The sequence below is a fragment of the Siphateles boraxobius genome, unplaced genomic scaffold (assembly GCF_051911475.1).
Source record: "Siphateles boraxobius isolate OS27281-9 unplaced genomic scaffold, OSU_SipBor_1 12, whole genome shotgun sequence".
NCBI lineage: Eukaryota > Metazoa > Chordata > Actinopteri > Cypriniformes > Leuciscidae > Siphateles > Siphateles boraxobius.
In genome coordinates this window covers 20,191,771-20,213,373 of record NW_027508722.1, presented here as the reverse complement: position 1 = coordinate 20,213,373, position 21,603 = coordinate 20,191,771, and the positions used below count along the sequence as shown (strand labels likewise).

Genomic DNA, 21,603 nt, shown 5'->3' with positions numbered 1-21,603 from the left:
ACTGTTGATAAATATTTTAAAGATTTTATTTATATGTTATATAGTCTACGCGATCACGCACTGTAGTAAACAACCCTGTCAACCATTTACATGGAATTACAAAACAGGCAGTTACATTAACTATAAGCTTGCCGTAAAACATTGAGCCAATTTTGTGACAAAACTGAACTTTCATTCAACTTTCGTGTCTCTAAACCATAAACCAAATTTATTTTTCACGGCTCCACAGACAAACACGTTCCAGATTTCATTGTGATTGACATCCAACCTAACCAATAATCGAAGCAGAAATGGTTTCATGCGTTCCACCCACGACGCCACTATCAGCCAATGAGATTATTCCTCATTCGCAAAGTGGGCGAGGCAAGTGGTATCGGTCTGAAAGGTAACAGGTTGTCTTTAGCCAATGTTTTCCCTGGGGATTATTAGTTAGAGCTGTCACATTCAAAGAAACGTCCTTTACTGTTACACCAACAGTTCTCATTAAGAAGAACAGCAGGAAGTAACAGAGGAACACTAGGCAGAGTGAAATATAAACTTTGCCGTAATATCAGGTAGGTTAAATGTTATTTTTGTTCGCTATCACCGCTAAACCTGTTAGCCTGTGACTAGAAATTGATGCTTGCTAAACTTGTTTGTCGCGCGCCAGATACTCCAACAAATTCTCGAGCTGAACTGTTTTCCTTTAGGAATGACACTCTTGTCTCGCTCGCATACTGTTCAGCTAAGTTGTGTTTTTTTCCTGTTTCGTATTTTTCTCAAGTTTACTTCTCTGAAGATGGATTAATGTCTGTCCAAGGGATTATTGTCGAGCCCGCGTATTTACAGTGTTTTCCACTGGTTTACGCTGAAAACGAGCGCTTCGCCTCGAGAGACTTAATAACCCATTGAGTTTCGCACGAAGCGCAGGTGCATCGCCAGGTGAACACCTGCGCTTCTCGCTTTGGGAGCAAATCATTGAGAGAAAGTATTGACGTGGCAAACAATCCTGTTTTAACAGTGTTGTGATTGTTTACCGCACCACAGTTTGAATAAGTTAGCCCAATTTGTATTCAAATGAATAACGAGTCAGTGTAAAACTTGCCGTGAGCGATCAGGTTACTCTGTCAAACAACGTTAGGCTGTCAAACGTGTGCTGTTCAAAAAGACTTAAAAGAACAACCAACTTATATATTCTCGTTCATATTTGATTCATAGTTCTTAGTCTTTTGGTAGTTCTATCCAGTCAGACGCCAGGACTTTTCAAGATTTGAAACCAGTGACTCAGTGCAGAAGTATTTTACAGGCCCGGTGAGCAGTGGGACACAAACTCTTTACATACTACTTATTTTTAGTCATTTACATTAGTGATTTACTGCGTGTTTTGTTATAAGGCTCAAAAATAAATGTTACTTTTTATCTAATAGAACTTAGCTTCATGATTATTATGATTATACTGATGATTAAACTTTTAAAGTTGGCATAAAATAAGATTTCATGTGTAAATCAAATGAAAAATCATTTTCCAAATAGATTGTATTGATCTTATTGTGAATTCATCTGTGCTTTTTTATTTTTATAAAAAAAAAAAATGACATCATAATTAAATTCTTAAGCTCAATTTCAGCCAATCTGTCTATGTCCAATCGACAACTTCCATACTTTTTTCTTTTTCTAGAATTAATTTCCCACACTATGTCACAATATGGAAGAAAAGATCTGTTGCTATCATTTTTCATCATGACTAAAATAAAAACATACAGTTATGTGGGTGAGAAAACCCCCAATGAGACACATGAGCTTTTGATTTTCATGAGTTTTAACAATTCTGGCTGCAATTCTGGTCTAATTACCTCAAGAAAGACCTAACGGCACATTTTATTATTATTAAATCCAATTAAGTAATATGTTTCATAGGTTTAACAAAGATAAATCTTTCTGAGCGAGCACCTCTTTCCAACCTGCCAAAGTGCACTCAGCAGTGAATGTATCCTGGTTGGGAATCATTGGCATTACATTAAAAGCTTGCTTTTCATTTTAATCATTGTTTGCACATATTTAGACCATAAAACCAAAACGTTTTGTTCTTGCACCCCCCATATCACACTGCCATCTTGGTTATTGACCTATGACTACATTGTGCTGAGCCATGGACAAACATAACACTATTACATCTCTATCACTGACATGAGATGGTAATCTTCTAGTGTGATTCACAGTTTAGAGTCATAACTTGCTTTTATTTTTCCAAGCTGAGAAACCTGGAGTCAGGAGCACATGCTGGTATTAGATACGATTTCATTTTATATTGTGTGAGTTTCTTGTCATATGATTTGTGTTTGGCAACACTGGAGTCAGTCATGCCTGTGAGATCCAATAGACAGACCGAAGAAGAACTTCTTGTTTGTCTGTCTTTGAAACGAGAATAGTGATTGAAGTGTAGGAAGGGAGGGGGGGAAGAAAGGAAAATAAAGATTTAGAGGGAGTTTGGCAGGAGACAAAGAATGCAAAGGGGAGTCAAACAGTAATGGAGGAATACCAGACTCTTTAAAATGAGATGAAAGCTTACGATAGGCTACACTTTCTCAGATGCGTTCTCATAGCAACTATCTCACCTCTCTCAAGGTAAATCACCCCAAAGCGAATATCAGTGACAGGTTTATCCTTTCTGTGCAAATGAATAGAAACTAGAACAGAGATTCAGTCTTTAGGTTGTGTTTCTCATGAAAATGGTTGTCATACTTTTAATATATGCCACCTCAAAAGTTGTTCTGCCTGAAGTCTGCGTAAAGAGGTTGGTGTTAAAAACCTAAAGGACTCTGGGAATGCTAAGCATGCTAGTTTTTTCTACCTCCTACGTTAAATGAGGTCTGACCCGACAAAAGCTGACTGCAGTCACATTTCATATTGATATGAAAAGTCTGATGCTGCTATGCATGTCTGAGGACAAATGTAACGCATGACTCGGATGCAGTGAGATGCATTGACTTTGGTTTGCATTGGTTTGGGATAGTCAACATAGATAATACAAACCATAGTGACTGCGCAGATGTCTCCTGAGTCCTTCTGCCTCAGTTCCCTCCTAATTCAATTAGACGTTCAACATCTGAGACTCTCAATTCAATTTAAGATCCAAGAATTCAATTTAATGGGAGAACAAGAGGTCGCAGACTCAGAGCTGTGGACAGATGTCCCTGGAGGGTCTGTGTCAGTTTTTTATTTTATTTTTTTAAGTGTGGTTCATTAAGACTTTTAAATGATTTCTGTGAAATTCTGCTGATACAAATTATGTGGTCATAAAGGTGTAATGAATCAAGTGAGAATGCCACTGAAGTGAGCTTCATATCAGCCTGTGAAAGGATGGAGAAAATAAAGGATGTTGGGGGCAGATGAGGTGCAGTGGGTCATTTTTAACCCTGGGTTAGTGTACTCTTGGGTCATCTTATAGTATTCTGCGTCTGGATGTAAAAGAGATAACTGTCTATTTAAGCAGATTTATTCGTCATTCAAAAAGGCAGGTATACAAACCATAAAGCAGCGATTGCTTACCATTTTGAATATCAGTCATGCTGATCGTGTTCTTTATTCCACTCTGCTCATGTTATTATGAAAATATTTGCGCAGTAGAATGCTCAAGTAAGATGATGTAAAATCATCAGCCTTCCTAAAAAAGAACAGCATTCTGTCTGTGCCGTCATGACTTCTTTGCTCGCTTTCATCATTTTTGCTCTCATACTCGTTCGCCAAACTGAACAGCCAATCAGAGTTATCTCTCTCACCGACGGCCCAACGGTGATTATACATGTTGAATCGGCCAAAAAAACCAACAACGGCGTCTAACTTGAGCCAATGGTGCGGAACACAGAGACAAAAATGAAGTTGGCCGACTCCGGCTTATTTTGTTTTGTCCTTGGCTTAATATATTGTTTGAGCTTTGGCTACAGCACATGAGAACGCAACTGCTTGTCCATTTGTAGAAATAATATAAACGTATTTTCATCACTCTTGTTCCCTAATGTGTGCAAGCTAAATGTGGCTTGTGAAAGTTTTTGCGACCTTGCACTGTCTATGAATATTTAACAATGCAAGCATTGTTTAGTTTTTGATTGGTTGTTGGTTGCTAAACAACTTGCTGTGACCATCTAGCACACCATTGTTTCACATTTGTATACCATTCTCACTGCATTTCAGAAGTCTTCCCAACTTTGGAATTTCGTTAAAAGGAGTTAGCCTAACCTTCTTTCAGATTTTCTAAGGGAGGGAATGAGATAGATAGAATGAGATGGGAGAGGGTCAGGACTGATATACTATAATAATCTCTGGGGGAAATTGAGGAATTGCAGCAAACATAAATCATAGAATAGTGAAAATAATTAAATACAATATAAAACAAAAATACAATGCTAGAAAAGAAATTTGAAACATTGCTTAATTCAAGGTTAAAGGATTAGTTCACCTCAAAATGAAAATTTCCTAATAATTTACTCACCCCAATGCCATCCAAGATATCCATGTCTTTCTTTCCTCAGTGGAAGAGAAATTAAGTTTTTTGAGGAAAAAATTTCTGGATTTTTCTTCGAATAATGGACTTCAATGACAACCAGCGTTTTGAAGTCCAAATCAATGCAGTTTCAAAGGTCTTTGAAGTGCTTCAACGGACTGTGCACAATCGCAGCTGAGGAGGAGGGTCTTATTTCGCGAAACGATTGGTCATTTTCAACATGACCAATCAAAAAAATATAGGCCTATATATACTTATTAACTACAATTGTTTGGATTGAGCTGATCTGCAACGCGCCGGGAACTACTTCATCACGTTGAAAGGTCAGGCTCGATGTCGCCAGCGCCACTAGAAGTACCGCCCCATTCGACCGTGCGAAGGAGGATAGTTCAAATTGTATTGGTCGCTTTGTAAAAAGTAGGGCGGTACTTCCACCAACGCCGGGACATTGAGCCTGACCTTTCAACGTGATGACGTAGTACCCGGTGCGTTGCAGATCAGCTCAATCCGAACAATTTTAGTTAAAAAGTGTATATATAGGCCTATATATATATATATATATATATATATATATATATATATATATATATATATATTATTATTTTTTTTTTTTAATGACCAATCGTTACTCAAGATAAGACCCTCCTCCTCAGCTGTGATTGTGCACAGTCCGTTGAAGCACTTCAAAGACCTTTGAAACTGTCCATTATTCGAAGAAAAATCCAGAAATGTTTTCCTCAAAAAACTTAATTTCTCTTCCACTGAGGAAAGAAAGACATGGATATCTTGGATGGCATTGGGGTGAGTAAATTATTAGGACATTTTCATTTTGAGGTGAACTAATCCTTTAAGTGTGGCATTATTATCAGGGTTAGATATGCCTGTTTTAAAGGTTTTTAACAGTAGAAGTCATCATCAAATCATTGTGAAGAGAAATAGATAGAGAAGATATAATTAAGACGGCTTCATTATGAAGAGAGAAAAAGCAATTGGTCGATCTTGTTTTGCCCTTAATGCACAGATACTTGCTTCTAGACTGTTAAATCCAGTGTGTTTGTTCTGGATGCAAGTAAACGCCTACATGCCCTCGGCTATTGCCTGTTAAGGGAATAGTGACATGTCTGATTTGGATCAGTGTATGAGAGCAGTAGAGAGCGAATGTGATAGAGAAGCCATGCAGTGTTCTCAGCATAGCTGCCCTTGTTTTCTGCCCCACTTCATTGTAATAATGGGTTGAGGGTCCTCATACTCCCCCTCTGTCACACTCACGAGCTCCCTCCATTCAGCCTATCAGATAATGCAGTGCTGAGAGGCTAAATGGTGCCTCTGTTTGCCTGGCAACTGACACACTGACACAGAGGAAATGGATCGTTTTAGACCGTGACCGAATTTTGCCTGTATGTTTGACCAATGACCAGATCACTGTCATAACAGAATGAATATTCTGTCCATCTTCATGTGGATATTCAAAAATGATTTAGCAGAGTTAAATCGGTTTTGTTATTCTTAAAAAACAAAAAAATAAATATTCGATGACAAACGTAAACTGAAAAATTGAAATGCTGCATGGGCAACTAACGGAAATAAAATAAGTTTGTTGGGCATACTAAAATGACTAAAACTGAAATTGAAATAAAAGCTAAATATAAATATTAAAATATTAGGAAATATTGAAATAATAAATATTAAAAATTAGAAAATCATGTAACAGAATTGCCCAAATAAAAAATAAAAACATAAAAATAAAAGCTAATTCAAAATGTTGATCAATACAAGAAGATAGATGTACTATAGTTAAAATAGTTTTCGGTCTTGTATTTTATCTCAAAATGATGAATGTCATTTTAAAAAAGTGGAAATAAGTTAATACAGCCGCTAATTTACTTGAGGTAAACGGAAAGCTGCTTGGTTTTTATTTTTAACGTATAGGCTTTTGCTCCCATTTCAAATGTTTACGTACTTTTCTGCTCTTTCTCCTTTGAGCGATGATATAATATTGTTCTTGTAAATACTTTCCAGCCTTTCAGTAATAAAAGCGTAGGCTAAGGCTACATCTTTAAAATGCATCCAAATGACAGCGACGTGCAATCGTTATCGTACGGTGCTCCGCAGGGGACAGAATCTCTTCTTGTAAACTCCGATGTGGATCCGGACGGCAATTAAATCACCACATGACCTTGGTGTTTATCAAAAAACAGTATGTTATTCGGCCAGGGGTTTTATACGCGGGTGGTTGGGGAAAAACACTGATATTCTGGATTCTGATGGCAATAGAATCACCGGTTAGCCCCTGTAAATGTTAAAAAATACCTTACAACCCCTTGAGAAACAATTACCTTCCGAATAGGGCTTTTGTGTATAGTGTTTGTGTATATTGGAGCGTGACTGAAATAGCTTGCTAATACGACCGCAGAATGAACTGGCTTGCCTTAAAGGGACTTTGATAAAAGTTCCAGCATCACTGTTAGGCTCATAACACATTATATTTATAATATGGTGGAAAATATTTAAGATTTATTGTCATATTACATTTGACTGCCACACAAATTGTTCTCAGAATTCGTTTAATTTAATTTTCATCATTCACAACAATGTCCCCCCTGCTATCTATAAAGAAGCCTGTCCTTCTTTAGATCATTTATGGCGTTCAAAGTCTGTTGTCTGGGACTGAAACTCCACCTATCCAGGTGTGAGAGCTGGAATTGAATTATTGTCACCTTAAAAGTACATAAATTGTACCTCAACCACATGATGAATGAATCATGAAAAATGATCAGGGCTGCGGCCACTTTCTCACTACACCTGGATAACTCTCCACCTGTTTATCCGTCAGCACAAGAGTGTTCCGCATTGAGCTGGGCTCTCTCGTGTCTGCTTTCAGTCATTGACATGGACACGTCAGCCGTCTCAAAAAGCTTTCTGATGACAAAACGCATAATGAGCCCATTCATTGTATTCACATTGTAATAGTATGAAGGCTCCTTTTTGTCACACAGTAAATGTATTTCTTAACACTTTCTTACTCATCTCAGGCTGACTGTTGATTAGTTTTAACTGAATCTTTGGTTAGTTTAATAAAAGGAAATTCTGTCTGTAGGTTAATTGTGATTCTGATTTGCTGAATAAAGTGCTTTTCCCATGATCCAGTCATAGGAGTGAACATCCCTGATTCTGGTTTATCATGCAGTTTATTACAATGGAGTTGTAGGAGCCATGTAATGGGAAAGTCATGTGACCAAATGATAATACCAGTGTCATTAATTAAGTGGGGTTAAAACACCTGTTGGGGTGTGTGTGTTCGTATGGAAGAATTGTGGGTGAGTGCTGGAGCAATTATTTTGTTGACCGTGCAAACCTGTACAAAATAAAACGACATGCAAGCTTCAAGGATAAACGTGTCACAGGAGTTATTCCTCCACTCAGCTCCTTAGCGGTTTTTGGATTGTTTTTATGTGCCGCTATTGAATTCTTTATCTCTCGCGCCCGTGTAAGAGGAGCAGTACTGATCAAACTGTATGTGTTTGTAGTTTGCAGTCTGTTTAGTTTATCGCAATGATGTAGTTTGTTACTGAACAAGATGACGAGTGTGAAAGTAAAAGAAAAAGACAAAGAGAAACGGCACAGTGTACCATTGTCTGGGAATGCACTTTGTTCCCTGTCGCACCCTTCATGCTTTAATGTTCCTTATTGAGATATTTTCATTTCATCACACCAGCCACACCTTCAGTTTTCTTCTCCATTACATCATGAGGAGTACTGAAGATTTGGTTTTGATGAGAAATGGTAACATGGTAGGTCTTAATAAAAATCGTAAAAAAATTGCGCGTGGTTTAGGATAGAAAGCCCATTGGACCATCTACATCATGAAAATCAAACGTGTGTGGTTTCAGGTTAATGAATAATGAAGGCCATTGGGATTTCTGTGCCAGGAGTCAGAGGAAACGGGCAGCATTGAGTAGAGTGTAATTCAATCTGGCGTCATTGGACTGTCTGTATCTCAATAGAGCACAACAGTAGAGTTCTGGTAGTAAAAATCCCATTCAAAATTTCCTTTAGAGAGTAACACAGGCTAGAAACATTTCAAGACAGACCATCATTGTCTTCAAGGTTGCTGAAGTCAATGTGATATCGACCCCATTTACTTTATTATTAATGCATGTTCCTGGTTTTATTGTGTGAAGGATTCATAAGTGCACATTATATAAACAAAAAGGTTGTTTCTGTTCAGCCCCCTCCAACCACTTGGATTCATTATAGAGTAAATATAATGCAGAAATATGTCAGATTATCACAAATTAGATTTAAATATTGATATTTAATAGCATTTTAGTTTAGTAAACACATTTTTATATAAACAGAACATTCTGCATTCAGAACTAAATGCTAGAAAAAAATGTTAAGATCACATAGCATGAAATAAGTAAAGTAGGACACTGCCCCCAATCCTGAACCAAGATCCACCAATAAGAAAAGGGAATTCACCATGGTATCCTTGTTGAAGTGAAGTGCTTTTTTAAGAATGAGGAGAGGAGTGTCTGTAAAGGGGAAAGTGACTTCACATCAGGTTGTGCAGTGGAGTATAATCTGAGGGACATCTTATTGCTTCTGTCAGGGCTGGTATTGGAGAAAGAACATGCAGGGTTGTGATGGAAAATATATATTTTTTTTTTATTTCGTTGTACTGTTGCGATTCAGACAGAGCTGGTTATGGGTTAGAAGAACATTTTTATTGAAGGTTTTTTAAAATGTCTGCAGAAAATGAGAGCGGGAAAATAGTTCTGGTATTTGATTTGAGGTCACTGGACAAGTACGCTTGGACATTGTGCATTGTGTGATATACTGTACATTGACTGTACATTTTCTTAACGTTCTTTTCGTCTCACCTCTAGGATGTCCGCTCCTGTTTCAGGTAGGAAGACCCCCGTGGACTATGGTGTACAGATTCGCTTTATAAATGACCTGCAAGACACCGGAGGGGGGGGGAGTGGGCAGCCTCGAAAAGAGGGACCCAAAAAAAAGCCGTCTCGCTATGGAGTAGCGGTGAGGGTGCAGGGCATAGGTGGGCAGCCCTACGTTGTACTTAAAGATGGAGAAAAAGGAGATTCATATGGAGTACAGCTGAGAACCCAACCACCTGCCTACAGCAGCCTGCCTAGGTATGCTCCAAAAATGTTTTTATTAAATGCAACATTTATTGATTTTTCATTATATCTTAAAACCCTCTGATCTAAATGACTGTGTGTAAATGTTAAAATAATTGTTACCTATATATGTGTATCTTTAATAAATTAAAATGCTTTTTAAGTATTTTTCTTGATAAAATGGCTGATAATATAGTTAACATTTTGGGATGATACAAGCATGAGAGATTTCCAATGAGAGAATACCGTGTATGCTGATAAAGTTGGACATGCCTATATCCAACTTTATATAAAGATGTTGGCAATAATATACAGTAGTTCCATTTTGCGATGAAATAAATAATCAGGCAATTTTGCTATATAGATTTACGTTGCTTTACGTGAATGTCCTGTATATAATAAATATTATATACAACCATATATAGAGCTGTGTTATAATACAGTTTACATTTTTAAGTAGATATAAATATTACCCCTAAGCAGTTTAACTGAGGAGTTGATTAAAAGTTGTCTTGGCATAATACAAATGCATAAGATGCATATTGTACTGTAGTTGATAATATCTTTCAGTACCCCAGACTAACTTTTGAGACTAACTTCATGTGTTGTCTCTTAGAAATGTGCTTTTGGCAATGACTTGTGTTAATTTTCTATAGATGTTACTGTTCTGTCAACTCGAGTTACAACTTTTTTTTTAAACGTTACCTGAGTAAGGACTCCTCATTTTTTTTTTATTAACCAAAGGTCTTCCATAGTATAGCCAATCATTGTAGATAACCACAGGTAAAAATATAGCACCTCCCTACCATGGTAAAAAATTATATGGATTCTATATTCTATTTGTTTTGTTTTTTAAACAAGAGCTGAAACGCATTTAGTATTTATAACAAATTCACTAAAACTGCTATAGCTTTATAACAAAAATAATGTATTTAAATTACATTACTCATTTATCTCATGTCTACATTAATAATAATAATATAATACAATTTGAAATGAATATCTCACATTTCTGCAACAACAGCATGGTTAGTGGGAGCAGGATGAGTCCGGTGGTGTGATTAGTGATGAGCGACACCTGCGCGATGCACCGATATCCTCTGTCGTCGCTCCACCTTTTATGCTTCCGCTCCTTCGTGAGAGATACGATGCGTCGCGCAGGTGTCGCTCATCACTAATCACACCACCGACCTCGTGCCGCTCTCTCACGTCCCTCGGCCTCATCCTGCTCGCCACAGTTAGTGTTACTGTACATCCATGGTAAATGTTGGTGATTTGTGGGTTGAAAAGCCTTCTAACTACTGTTGTGTCACAATGTTTCTCCTGTTTTCCACGTTAGTGTTGTTGAGAATGTCAGCACTGTTTCATCTTGCTTTAAGCTAGTTTAAATCGCCAGGACATTTGTGGTTTGTATTAGAAAACTCTGCTGAACTCGAACGCTTCTCAATGAATCGCTGTTTCTTTCCACTTTTGGCGCGATTGCTTTTTTTTTTTGTTTCACACACACAACAGAAATGGCAGTGCTTGTATTTTTAAACAAATTTTTTATCTGTATTTTTGGATTTGCTGATTGTATCTGTGTGTTAGGAGGAGAGAGGATGGGGTAATCCAGGGGCCGTATTTCTCGTCTGGAGAGAATACCCAACTGCGCCGGGCTTATTCTCACGGCTCCCTGTTGGAGAGAGAAAACAGCAGCGAAGACTTTACAGATCAACTCCGACGGCCGCTTGGTGATGGACGCTCTGGTAGCTACGGTAACCTGGATGGAGGTGTTGGTATGGGACCAGAGAGGGAGCGGCCCATAGATAGGATGGAGAGAAATCAGTGGGGCGGCTCCTACCAGACAGGGCTGAATGGCACTTTGGGAAGAGAGAGAGGTGGAGGCAGTCATTACACCTCATCCGAATCAATTGAAATGTCTCCACACAACCAGCAAACTCTCAGCCAGTCAGCTCACAGCTCCATCCGTCAGACTCCTGCCCTCAGACTCGTCGACAGGTTCGACGGGGGCTCTGCTGCACAGGCGGATAACACTGGGACCACCACCAGACAACACCATACAGACAACAGACCCACCTCAACCTCACCATTACCTGTTTCATCTCTCGTTCCAAACACATACTCTTCACCACTGTCTTCCTCACCTGCCTACAGCAGCCTGGGACGTGGTTCAGGTTCTATCGCCAAGGTCATGGCTGTCTCTTCATCTGCTCCAGTTGATGCACATGTAAATGATGGGTGAAATATTTTGACGCTTATTAAAAGTATGCTGCATATTTTAATTTAGCATTTTTTGATCTAGACTTTGGAGCAGCCTTTGCATTTGGAAGTGCTCCTCAGATTCCTTAAAAGGCTGTCAGGGTTTTGGAACGGTGTAATGTGAATAGGTTACAGTAAAGCAATTTGTCAACCTGATACTCTGTTCTCTCTGGCATTGAAAGTCATTTGCTTAATGTACCTTGTTAGTTTCAGCAGAGAAAGTGTTACTACTCAAAGATGTATCAAGTGTAACCCACTCCTTAGACTGTTTAGGAAATGTTACTTTGTTGTTTTGCACTGATTTGTATGGGTTGTGTTTGATGTTTAATAGACTGTTATCTCCATTTAGGTAACCCCTGATCTGTTGATGGACCAGGGTCAAAGTTCAGGGTCAGAGTTCTCAACCGAAGATCAGATGCAGCAAATAATCTACGATGTTCTACGTCAGGGGTACACCATTGTTCTGAATTGCAAACAATATATACAGACTGAATGTCATTAGTAACATTTTGTTTCTCTTAATTCCTCAGGAGTACAGAGGGAGATGCTTCCATTAAGCGCAGAGTTCGAGTCATCTGTAATAAGATTCAAGGCCTGAAGGTACAGTGTATCTTCGTTAATCAAATTTTATACATTGCTATTTGTTCACTCTGAGGTTTGAACATAATACATGTCAACACCTGATCACCCTACATCTAAAACTAATGAATGACTTTTATTGAGGGTGCTTCCACCACCAGTATGACACAACCAGTTTAGCTCAAGCTTAACCACTGCTCCCAAAACTATTTCAGGTGAACTAAAGCATAATTAATGATAAAACAAACAAAAAAGATAATGTTCTGTACAGGATATTAAATTACTTGTATTGTGAAAGGCAGTTCAGGTGTATTAAACCAGAGACTGTACATGTGTAACACAAAGTCTTGCCTCTCAGTTAAAATAGCCAGTTGGCTTTTTTTAATGCACACTTTTAGTGCAATTTGAGCTGTTATTGAGACATAATCTTGACAGACAGTTTTGTATATTGCCGCCATTCTCAATTCAAGTACATAAAAAATACACTTGTATGATCTACTTAAAAAATAGCTGCCCGGGGTGTAACCAAGATAACCATTGAGTCAATTGACTTTGACTAAACCCAGCTGCGAATAAATCTGCCATTTTTTAAAAAGCTATCATAAACAAGTGTCAGCAGTGAGTGGTGATTTACTCTAATGATAAAACACAAAGTCTGTGGAGGTAGGCTCAGTTGGCACTGTGTTCGGTACTCAGACAGGCATTGCTAAAATGGGCATTACATTTGATGGCTTTTTAGGTGTTGGCATCTTTTGCTAAGCTGTAATGAATTGGCAGCAGATCCCACCTCACTTACAACAGCTGAGCCCATTTTAGAGTAAGATGAGGGAGAAATGTTTTCCTCTGCCATCAGCTACACACACAACCACAATTTTCTACTAATGGACACAAAAGTCTGACAGTCTAATCTAATATAAATGTATAAATCCCAATAATATACCATCAGAAATTATAAATAAGCACTTAAAAAGACTGCAATTCAATATCCCAGTCAATCTTATATTTGAACATTTCAGTAAACCCTAAGTTTATGTTTGAAATGCAAGGCACGAGAGTTACTCTCGGAGGCAAACTGGACCATGTAGCCTCTGTATAATTACCTGACGTAGAGAGAGAACCTAGATGCCTGATGGATGTGTCTGGGTTTTGCTGCCAGGAACAAGTTAACATCATGGACGAGTTTCCGAGCAACTGAGCTCAAGATAATTATGAGAATTTTAAAAGTGGCACAGCAAATCGAAAAATACCTGGAAGTTACACAACTTCTAAACTTACATAATGTGCTGAATGTTGACAAAGATATTTTCCTATTTTATGTTAAAACAAAATAGCACTAGTAATTCAGTGTAACAATGGCCTAAATGTCTGTGACTTATGTGATAAAAAATTTGTATGTATAATATTATTCATAATAGTTATTCAAACCACTAATGACTATGTCGTCTAGATACTATCATAGTGGTGGACTTGGATTATAGTGTTTTAGGCTAATCTGGTAATGCCTAGTTTACATGATAAACATGCACGTTGTGACGCACATGACTGTCCTGGTTAGTCCTGTTAGCCACTGACAGACTATGCATGGAGTGGACAAAACAATGGAAACACTTGATGTCAGTTTACAATCATCATACACTGTTGGGGAATTTTCCTGCCTTGTCACAGATCTTTTAGATATAGACAGTCTAGATATCTTTGTATACAGATCTGCTCATAAATGTATGTGATATGATTAATTAGATTATTTATTACATTCTGAATTATATGTTTTGGTCATGTTATGTTCCAGGTCCTGCAACCTTTGCACATTTGAAATATTTCCCAGTTTCTCAGATCATATTGGGTGTCATAAACATTGATAAGACTGCAAGCAGCAGTCATTGACACCCGTTTCACAAATACTCCGTATTTTTTTTTTCGTACCCATGTTAAGAGGTTAGAGCTTTCACACTGCACGCGGATGCGGTCCGTCAATGTGTTCAGGTGCGGTGCGTATACAGCAGTGCAGCGATCGTTTCCACACCGAGTCTATTTTTTCTGTGCTGCACGCGCTTAAAGTGACCAGTATATGGTTCGTGGTCAAAATGAACACAGATTGACATGAAAATGTAGTAATCTCACAGTAAAGGTATTTTATTAAATTATACTACTATTTTTCACAGTCATCTTTTCACTTTATGCCCAGGGTAAAGCAAATAATAGCAAAACACTTACCATGAGTAGCAAAAATAGCTAATGCGGTCAAAAAAAAAAGATATATATATATTATGAAATACACTGCACAGTTTGTTATAGCTATTATGTGTGGGCAAGCGCCTTGCATCTCCGCAGAAAGTGATAATCACATTATGGTGATCCGAGAACTACACGGAACAAGAAAGTTGCACAATGGATGACACTTGTTGAAGTGGAGAAACAAAGTTCTGTATGTCCCATGGTACATTTTATATGAAGATTTTAATGCTAAAGAGAGGCATGAGAGTCGGCTGTCTTTGTCAATTGTAAGTTATCATTTTAATATTTGGGATTTTAACATAAGAAAAGTACGTTCAAATGTTTTTGCCACTTGCTTGAGCAAAAAAAAAAAAATCTATATAGAAGGAATGCATTGAATAAAACATTGTTTAAATTGAGTTTGTTTAAACGTGAATAAGTCTATGAAAGACTGTATAACTGTAATATATACAAAGATAATTTAAATTCTGTCAGAAAATGTAGTAAAAACTTTTGGATTTTAAATAAAAATGAAAAATGTTGTGTTTGTGGTATACAGCGGATCAGTTGTGCACTGCAAATGCAGCATATTTATAAGCACATGAGCGAGTACAACGCATACTGCAACTCGCACTGCAAATGAAGTATGTGTGAAACAGGCATGATGCTTGAAGTGTTATGGATTAAGTAAAATCTCTACTCAAAGAGAACAAAACCATCCATAACAATTAACAGGGATCCAATCCACAAGATCCCTGGAGTCCCCGCTCACTCCCAAGTGCAAAAAGTGAATTTATTAAACATAAGTAAATAAAGAGCAACATAAATTTCAGGAGGGGCAAAAGCCAAAACAAATAACAAAACAAAGCTAACTTAAGTATACTAACCTAGAAATCAGATTACAAACAAAAGATACAAAAGCTTCCCTCTCTACTTATCATAAACAAGAGAAAACAAATAATAAATTAAAGAGGCACCCACCTCCCTACCATGCTCCGATTCGATAAGGATTAGGATGAAGGATAAGGCTTAACATAACAAATCACAACTTAGCAAAAGGTAGCGGTTTACATCAAATGTCTCGTGTACCAGTCCTATAACAATCACTTTGTACACCGTACTGCATAAACAAGGAACAAACACTTTGTTAGACACAAACACTTCAGTCTAGGAAGCTATGAGAGTGGGGAGCTGAGCTATAGATCCATGGTTCAGGAGACTTAAGTACAGCGGCAATGACTCCCATCACCAAAGAGGTCACCCGTTACCAGCTCCACCTGTGAGTCATTGCAGTTAGAGAGTAAACGAGAGAGAGAAAGAAACACACCAGGGAAAACTAGACCACGAATATATACATCTTCCCCAACAACACATAGTAAATACACTCCCACATAACAGAAGCAACACAGGATAAAATGTGAAACATAAATGCAACAAAATAATTATCTCATTTTATTTTTAAATATCTTATTCTTGAACATATTTAAGTTTTCAAAAGGGAAAGTAAACTTATTAGAAAACGTATATATAAACTTATGAGCACAACCATAGAAACATTGTCCCTTGAATTCCAGGTGAGCAGACCTGATGACTTAGAGGAGCTTGAGAAATGTCTGGATGAAAACGTACTGCTGCAGGAGCAGCTGGGAAGGAAAAGCACAGAGCTGCACCAAACGCATTCAGAGTGAGATAAACCATCATGGACATTCCCACGTCTTCAGATTATGTGCTGTGCAACATAAGGTATAGTTGTAATATTGTATTTGTGTGCTCATCTCTCTCTCAGGCTAACTCAGTTACGAATGGACAGAGAGAATGCAGAGTCTCATGTGAGAGAGCTGGAGGATCAGCTGGCAGGACTACAGGAGGAGCTAAGAAGAGAGACAGACAACAAGGCTCAAGCTGACACTATGCATACGGTAATCACACACGCACAAATGCACATACACCCCAGACTAAGACTAAAATGGTCTGTGACGACAAATCAAAACTTTTTTTGCTGTTGGGGACAGTGACAGGTGAAAAGTGTTTATCTTTTTGGAACTTGTGAAAATCCTTATAAATGTTTCATATAGACCATTTCAAGGACGTAAACAATAACAAATGCGTTGGAACGCTACTGCGCATGTCTGGCCCTGAAGCACTTCCGGTGTCTCCATTTTTAAACCACGGAGCTGTCAAAACAAAATGACTAGCGCATACTTTTTAAGTCTAGCTAAACCAGAACAGTTAAGATATTTAAAAAAAATTCAAATAGACGATAGCGTGGAATTACCGGATCCTTTAAATCAGACGCTGAGGCGACAACTATTCACTCAGAACGTAAAACATTTACCTGAAGTGTCGTATCCAGACGTGTACCATTATCTGGTTGAGACCGAGTGTGTATACACTAGAGAAGCGGTCAAGGCATATCGTAGCCTAGATGCTTACAACTATTTCCTTAGTGGAAAAGTTGGAAACATTTGTTCCTACAATGTGGACGACATTTGTCTTGTATTTGGCGAAGTTGGAGCAAGTCAGACATTGTCAAAAACGTACTCTGCGTGGTTCGTTGCTAAGGTGACCGGGGAGGTTATTAGTGGGCATTGCACTTGCATGGCTGGGTAAATATGTCTATTCAAATAATAAATCACATTGCTAATCCTCTAGTAAACGAATTGTTGTACTATATTATTACCTATTGCCTATTGCATAGCCTAATTAATTATTTCATACGTTTGGAAATATTTGTGGTTAGGTTAGGTGAAGTGTGTAGCCATGTTGCTGCCATCCTGGTTGCTGTGGAACAGTGTGTTAGAGAAGGTTTGAATGCTCCATCTGTGACATCTGAGCCCTGCATGTGGTCACGAATAAACAAGAAGGTGCATGCAATTCAATTCTGGCTAACGTGTTTTTGTTGTTGTTCTTGGTCTAATTCATATTAAATTAAACATTCTAATCACATCCCTTATGAAAATGAACTATGGTTTTACTGCAAATAGAAAACATGGTTATTGTAGTTAAACCATGGTAACCACAAAATGAACCATAGTTTTGCAACACTAACCATAGTTTAACCATGGCATTTATAATAAAACTGTGGTTATACAAATGAGTATCAAAAAACGAAACAAAACGTGGTTACTAGACTTTTATTTGGTTAATAACCATAGTTAATTTTCATAAGGGGTGTGTTGCTGCTTTTATATAAAAGTAGATACTCGCAGTAAATGTATAATCCCACTTTGTTTTAGATTGATCCAAAACCAGTAGCAGACATAGACTTTTCCAAGCCTGTCAGACAAAGAGCAATTCAGAGTAGGGAGCCCATCTTACACAGTGTAGTCACACCGGTCTCACCAAGCATGCTTTTTAAGTCATTGAAGGTAAGGAATTTGCAGAAACCTGATGACAATATATGCAAAACACATGTTCCTATATGGTTTGCATGGATATAGTCACATACATGAATACATATATGGATATAGTCACCATACAAGTATCTAACTATATCTGTGAAATAAATAAATACCGTAAGTACACATTTCATGTTTTTCCATACACATACAGTATATATGTGTGCATTTGTATAGATTGAATCGTCAAATAAGAACTTTTTAAGGACAAACCAGGTCATAGAAAAGTAGTTTTTATAAGCTACTAGACTGTTAATATTGTGTTACTCATTTGTTCCTGTGTAGGTATTCATTAACGAAGGAACCATATTCTAAAAAGTGTTATCATATAATGTAAACCAATTGCAATACAGATATGCAAATACTGTCCTCAACATATACATTCACTCTTTTATGTTTTTTTTGGAAATTATCTGTATTGAGAGATGTGCTACACAAATAAATTTGACTATGACTTAATGTGATTCTGATTTCAGAATGAAATCCCAGACTGTGCACTGTTTACCACTATAACTGTAGGTAGTGATACAGACACTGCATCTGAGGGAGAGCAGGAGAACACAGACAGGGTTGATGTTCTGACTACAGCTGAGGCAGATTCTAGGGAGGAATCACACACAGCAGTTCCGGGTGACGCACCTTGTACCGACAGCACTGTAGATGCAACAAACTTGCCAAAGCCCCTCACACAGTTTTTTGATGAGAAGCACAGTTTATTGTCACAATATGAACTACAAAATGAGCTAGATAAAATCATGCAAACCATCCCTACTTACTTTAATGAACTGAATTGTAAGCACCTCCAAGAAAATACACTGGGGCAGTCCTCTTGTGAACAGTGGTTTGAGCAGAGACAGGGCAGAATCACCGCTAGCCACTTTAATGAAGTGTTAAGAAGCAAGACAAGTCAAGCTAGCGTGACATCTAAAATCATGGGCTACACATCCAGCAGAAATGTACCAGCCTTAGCTTGGGGAAAGAATAATGAAAAACTAGCTAGAGAAGCATTTACTTCAAACCAGATGACTTGTCATGACAGCTTGATAGTAGAAGAAATAGGGTTAGTAGTAAATCCAAAGTTTCCTCATTTAGGAGCCAGCCCAGATGGAATAGTCCATTGCAAGTGCTGCCCACGTGCAACACTTGAAATAAAATGCCCCTTAAAGTATGCAAATATGTCCATAACTGATGCTATCAAGAACAAAGATTTCTGTCTGGGAAAAAACTTTGAGCTTAAACATAACCATGCATACTATGCACAAGTTCAGGGGCAAATGGCAGTGTGTGAACTGGAAACATCTTTCTTTGTCATTTGGACAAAAGAGGACTGCCACATTCAGAAAGTAGAGTTCTCTAAAGAGTACTGGGCTCAGATCAGAACAAAACTGGACCTCTTCTACAGACAGCACATTCTCACAGAAATTTGCACACACAAACTGATGAAACAATTTCTGATCGCAGAGACTTCCTGTTTGTGTAAAAGGAGGTCTAAAACATGTGTCACACAGTGCTCTGTCTGTCACAAGGTGTTTCATCTGAGATGTGTAGGCTTAAAAAGGCACCCTGGTGAGCAATGGTTTTGTTCTGTGTGTTCACCATAATCTAAATAAATGTGAATCCATACACAACCTTCCAAGTAATTTGTTAGAATTGTTATTTTAATAATTGTAATACATTCAATCAATTGCAGGACAACAAATATTCTCATTAACAAAATTTATTTTAATAATTGTAGATAGTAGAAAAAAAAATAATATTTAAAGACCAAACATAAATCCAATAGAAATGCACAACTGCAATGAAACCTGAAGGCAAGATCTTTATGAGTGAGGCCAAGTCTCAGTTTCATTAATACCAAGTAAAACTGGAGAGGTGTTGGAGGACTCTGTGTTCTCGGACTCCAAGCAGTGGTGAGATATGTCAAAAGGGCAAAAAACACTTTGGATGAGCGAAGGCCAGTGTAGAAGTGAATGATTTGATCATTGTTTAAATCCACATCAGATTTCAGTTGTTTCCTCTCACAGGTGAGAGTTTGTACCTTTGAATCTAGGCTTCTCACTTGCTCTTTGTAAGATGTGTTCAGTTTCTGCATATCTTCAATATCACTCATAGTGAGATCTGTTCCAACACACATATCATTGAAGGACTTAACTTGTGTTACATCTATGTCCATGTCCTGCACTTCCTCAGTAGGCTGAACTCCAATGCTCATCTCAGAGACCTCTGATGCTCGTCTCAGAGACCTCTGATATCGGTCCATTTTTCTGGAGGTGTCAGGTCTATGAGGAAGCTTTGATGGTATGTAATCTGGATTTAGAGGATCATCTGATGGCTTTCCTAAAGACACAAGTAGAAAAACATTATTGGGACAGGTTATATATTTTGTACATCACTGGTTAAGGATAGATAAAGACCATGAGCACTTTTAATGTAATCATCAATAAACTAGCTAGCTAGCTATCAGTATTACCACTGCATACTGCACTGTAACACTTTAAAAAGGGTCTTGTATTAGTAATATTTTAGGGATCATGAACAAACAATTAACATTTTACAGCGAGTCTAATAACGTTACATGCAAAAATTGTTCACAAGTTCATAATGTACAGCTTTGTTAGTGCCCTATGGCAAAATCGGGTTAAAGCTTTAAAACACAATAATTAAAAACAGATTTGTAATAAAAGTGTATTACTTTAATACTTAATATAAGATGATTTGACAGCTTTTATTGCTCTCTTCATTTATAAGTCGCTTTGGATAAAAGCATCTGCTAATGATTAAATGTAAATGTTTAAATTAACCAGGTTAATGAGCAATGAAAAAAATAACCATACTGTTATTGTTTAATGCATTAGTGCATGTTGGAATTAACATTAAACAAGCTTAATAAGTGATGAAAAATTATGTTTATCGTTATATTTTGTGAAATAATGCAGTTAGCTAATGTTACACAATAAAACATTATTTGTAAAGTGTTATACACTGCTGTCAGCTGAATGGATAGCTATAGATAACTAATGTACGGCTAACGTTACTTTACTAATTATAGCCCACAGAACATTTAGAAATGAAACGGAAATAAAAATCTGGCTTTTTCACTGCAAACGTATCAAAACGCTAACGTTAGCTATTTAACGTTACATGCTATCTACGTTACATATGAAAACAATGACGGAGCCAAACTGCTAGCTCAATAATTATTCACCATAGTTAAATAGTTAACGTATAGAAATACAAATTATTTAGTGACACAAATGCCGTTTAAGTTACTTACCAGAGATAAAATGTGTGCTGCATATCCTAGAGTTGCTAGTTGGTATCCAGCCTTCTCTCTTCACTGCCGCAATCCAGGCGTCACGGTGGTTTTTGGTTTTCGGAAATCTAAACGCTTTGATTTCCGAAAGCAAGTTAGTTCCGGGCCTGAGAGAACAGCCAACAACCGAACAGCACGCCCCTAATTTAAATTTTGACATGTTTTATCAAATGAAAAAGAAAATAATCGAACAATTGCCATAAAAAACGCCTCCCGTCT

The 21,603-nt window shown here is 37.6% G+C and overlaps 1 protein-coding gene across 2 annotated transcripts in view; it reads left to right on the top strand.

The window, feature by feature from the left end:
- The first annotated feature begins 229 nt into the window (after nt 1-229).
- Nucleotides 230-21,603, top strand: part of cgna (cingulin a) — a 39,527-nt gene continuing 18,153 nt past the window's right edge. For both annotated transcript variants that reach the window (XM_077210933.1, XM_077210924.1), the window contains exons 1-7: nt 230-554; nt 9,370-9,636; nt 11,209-11,848; nt 12,230-12,330; nt 12,411-12,480; nt 16,248-16,357; nt 16,460-16,592. In XM_077210933.1, the coding sequence (XP_077067048.1) occupies nt 9,371-9,636; nt 11,209-11,848; nt 12,230-12,330; nt 12,411-12,480; nt 16,248-16,357; nt 16,460-16,592 (1,320 nt within the window). In that variant the 5' untranslated portion in view covers nt 230-554; nt 9,370. The remainder of the gene's footprint in view (nt 555-9,369; nt 9,637-11,208; nt 11,849-12,229; nt 12,331-12,410; nt 12,481-16,247; nt 16,358-16,459; nt 16,593-21,603) is intronic.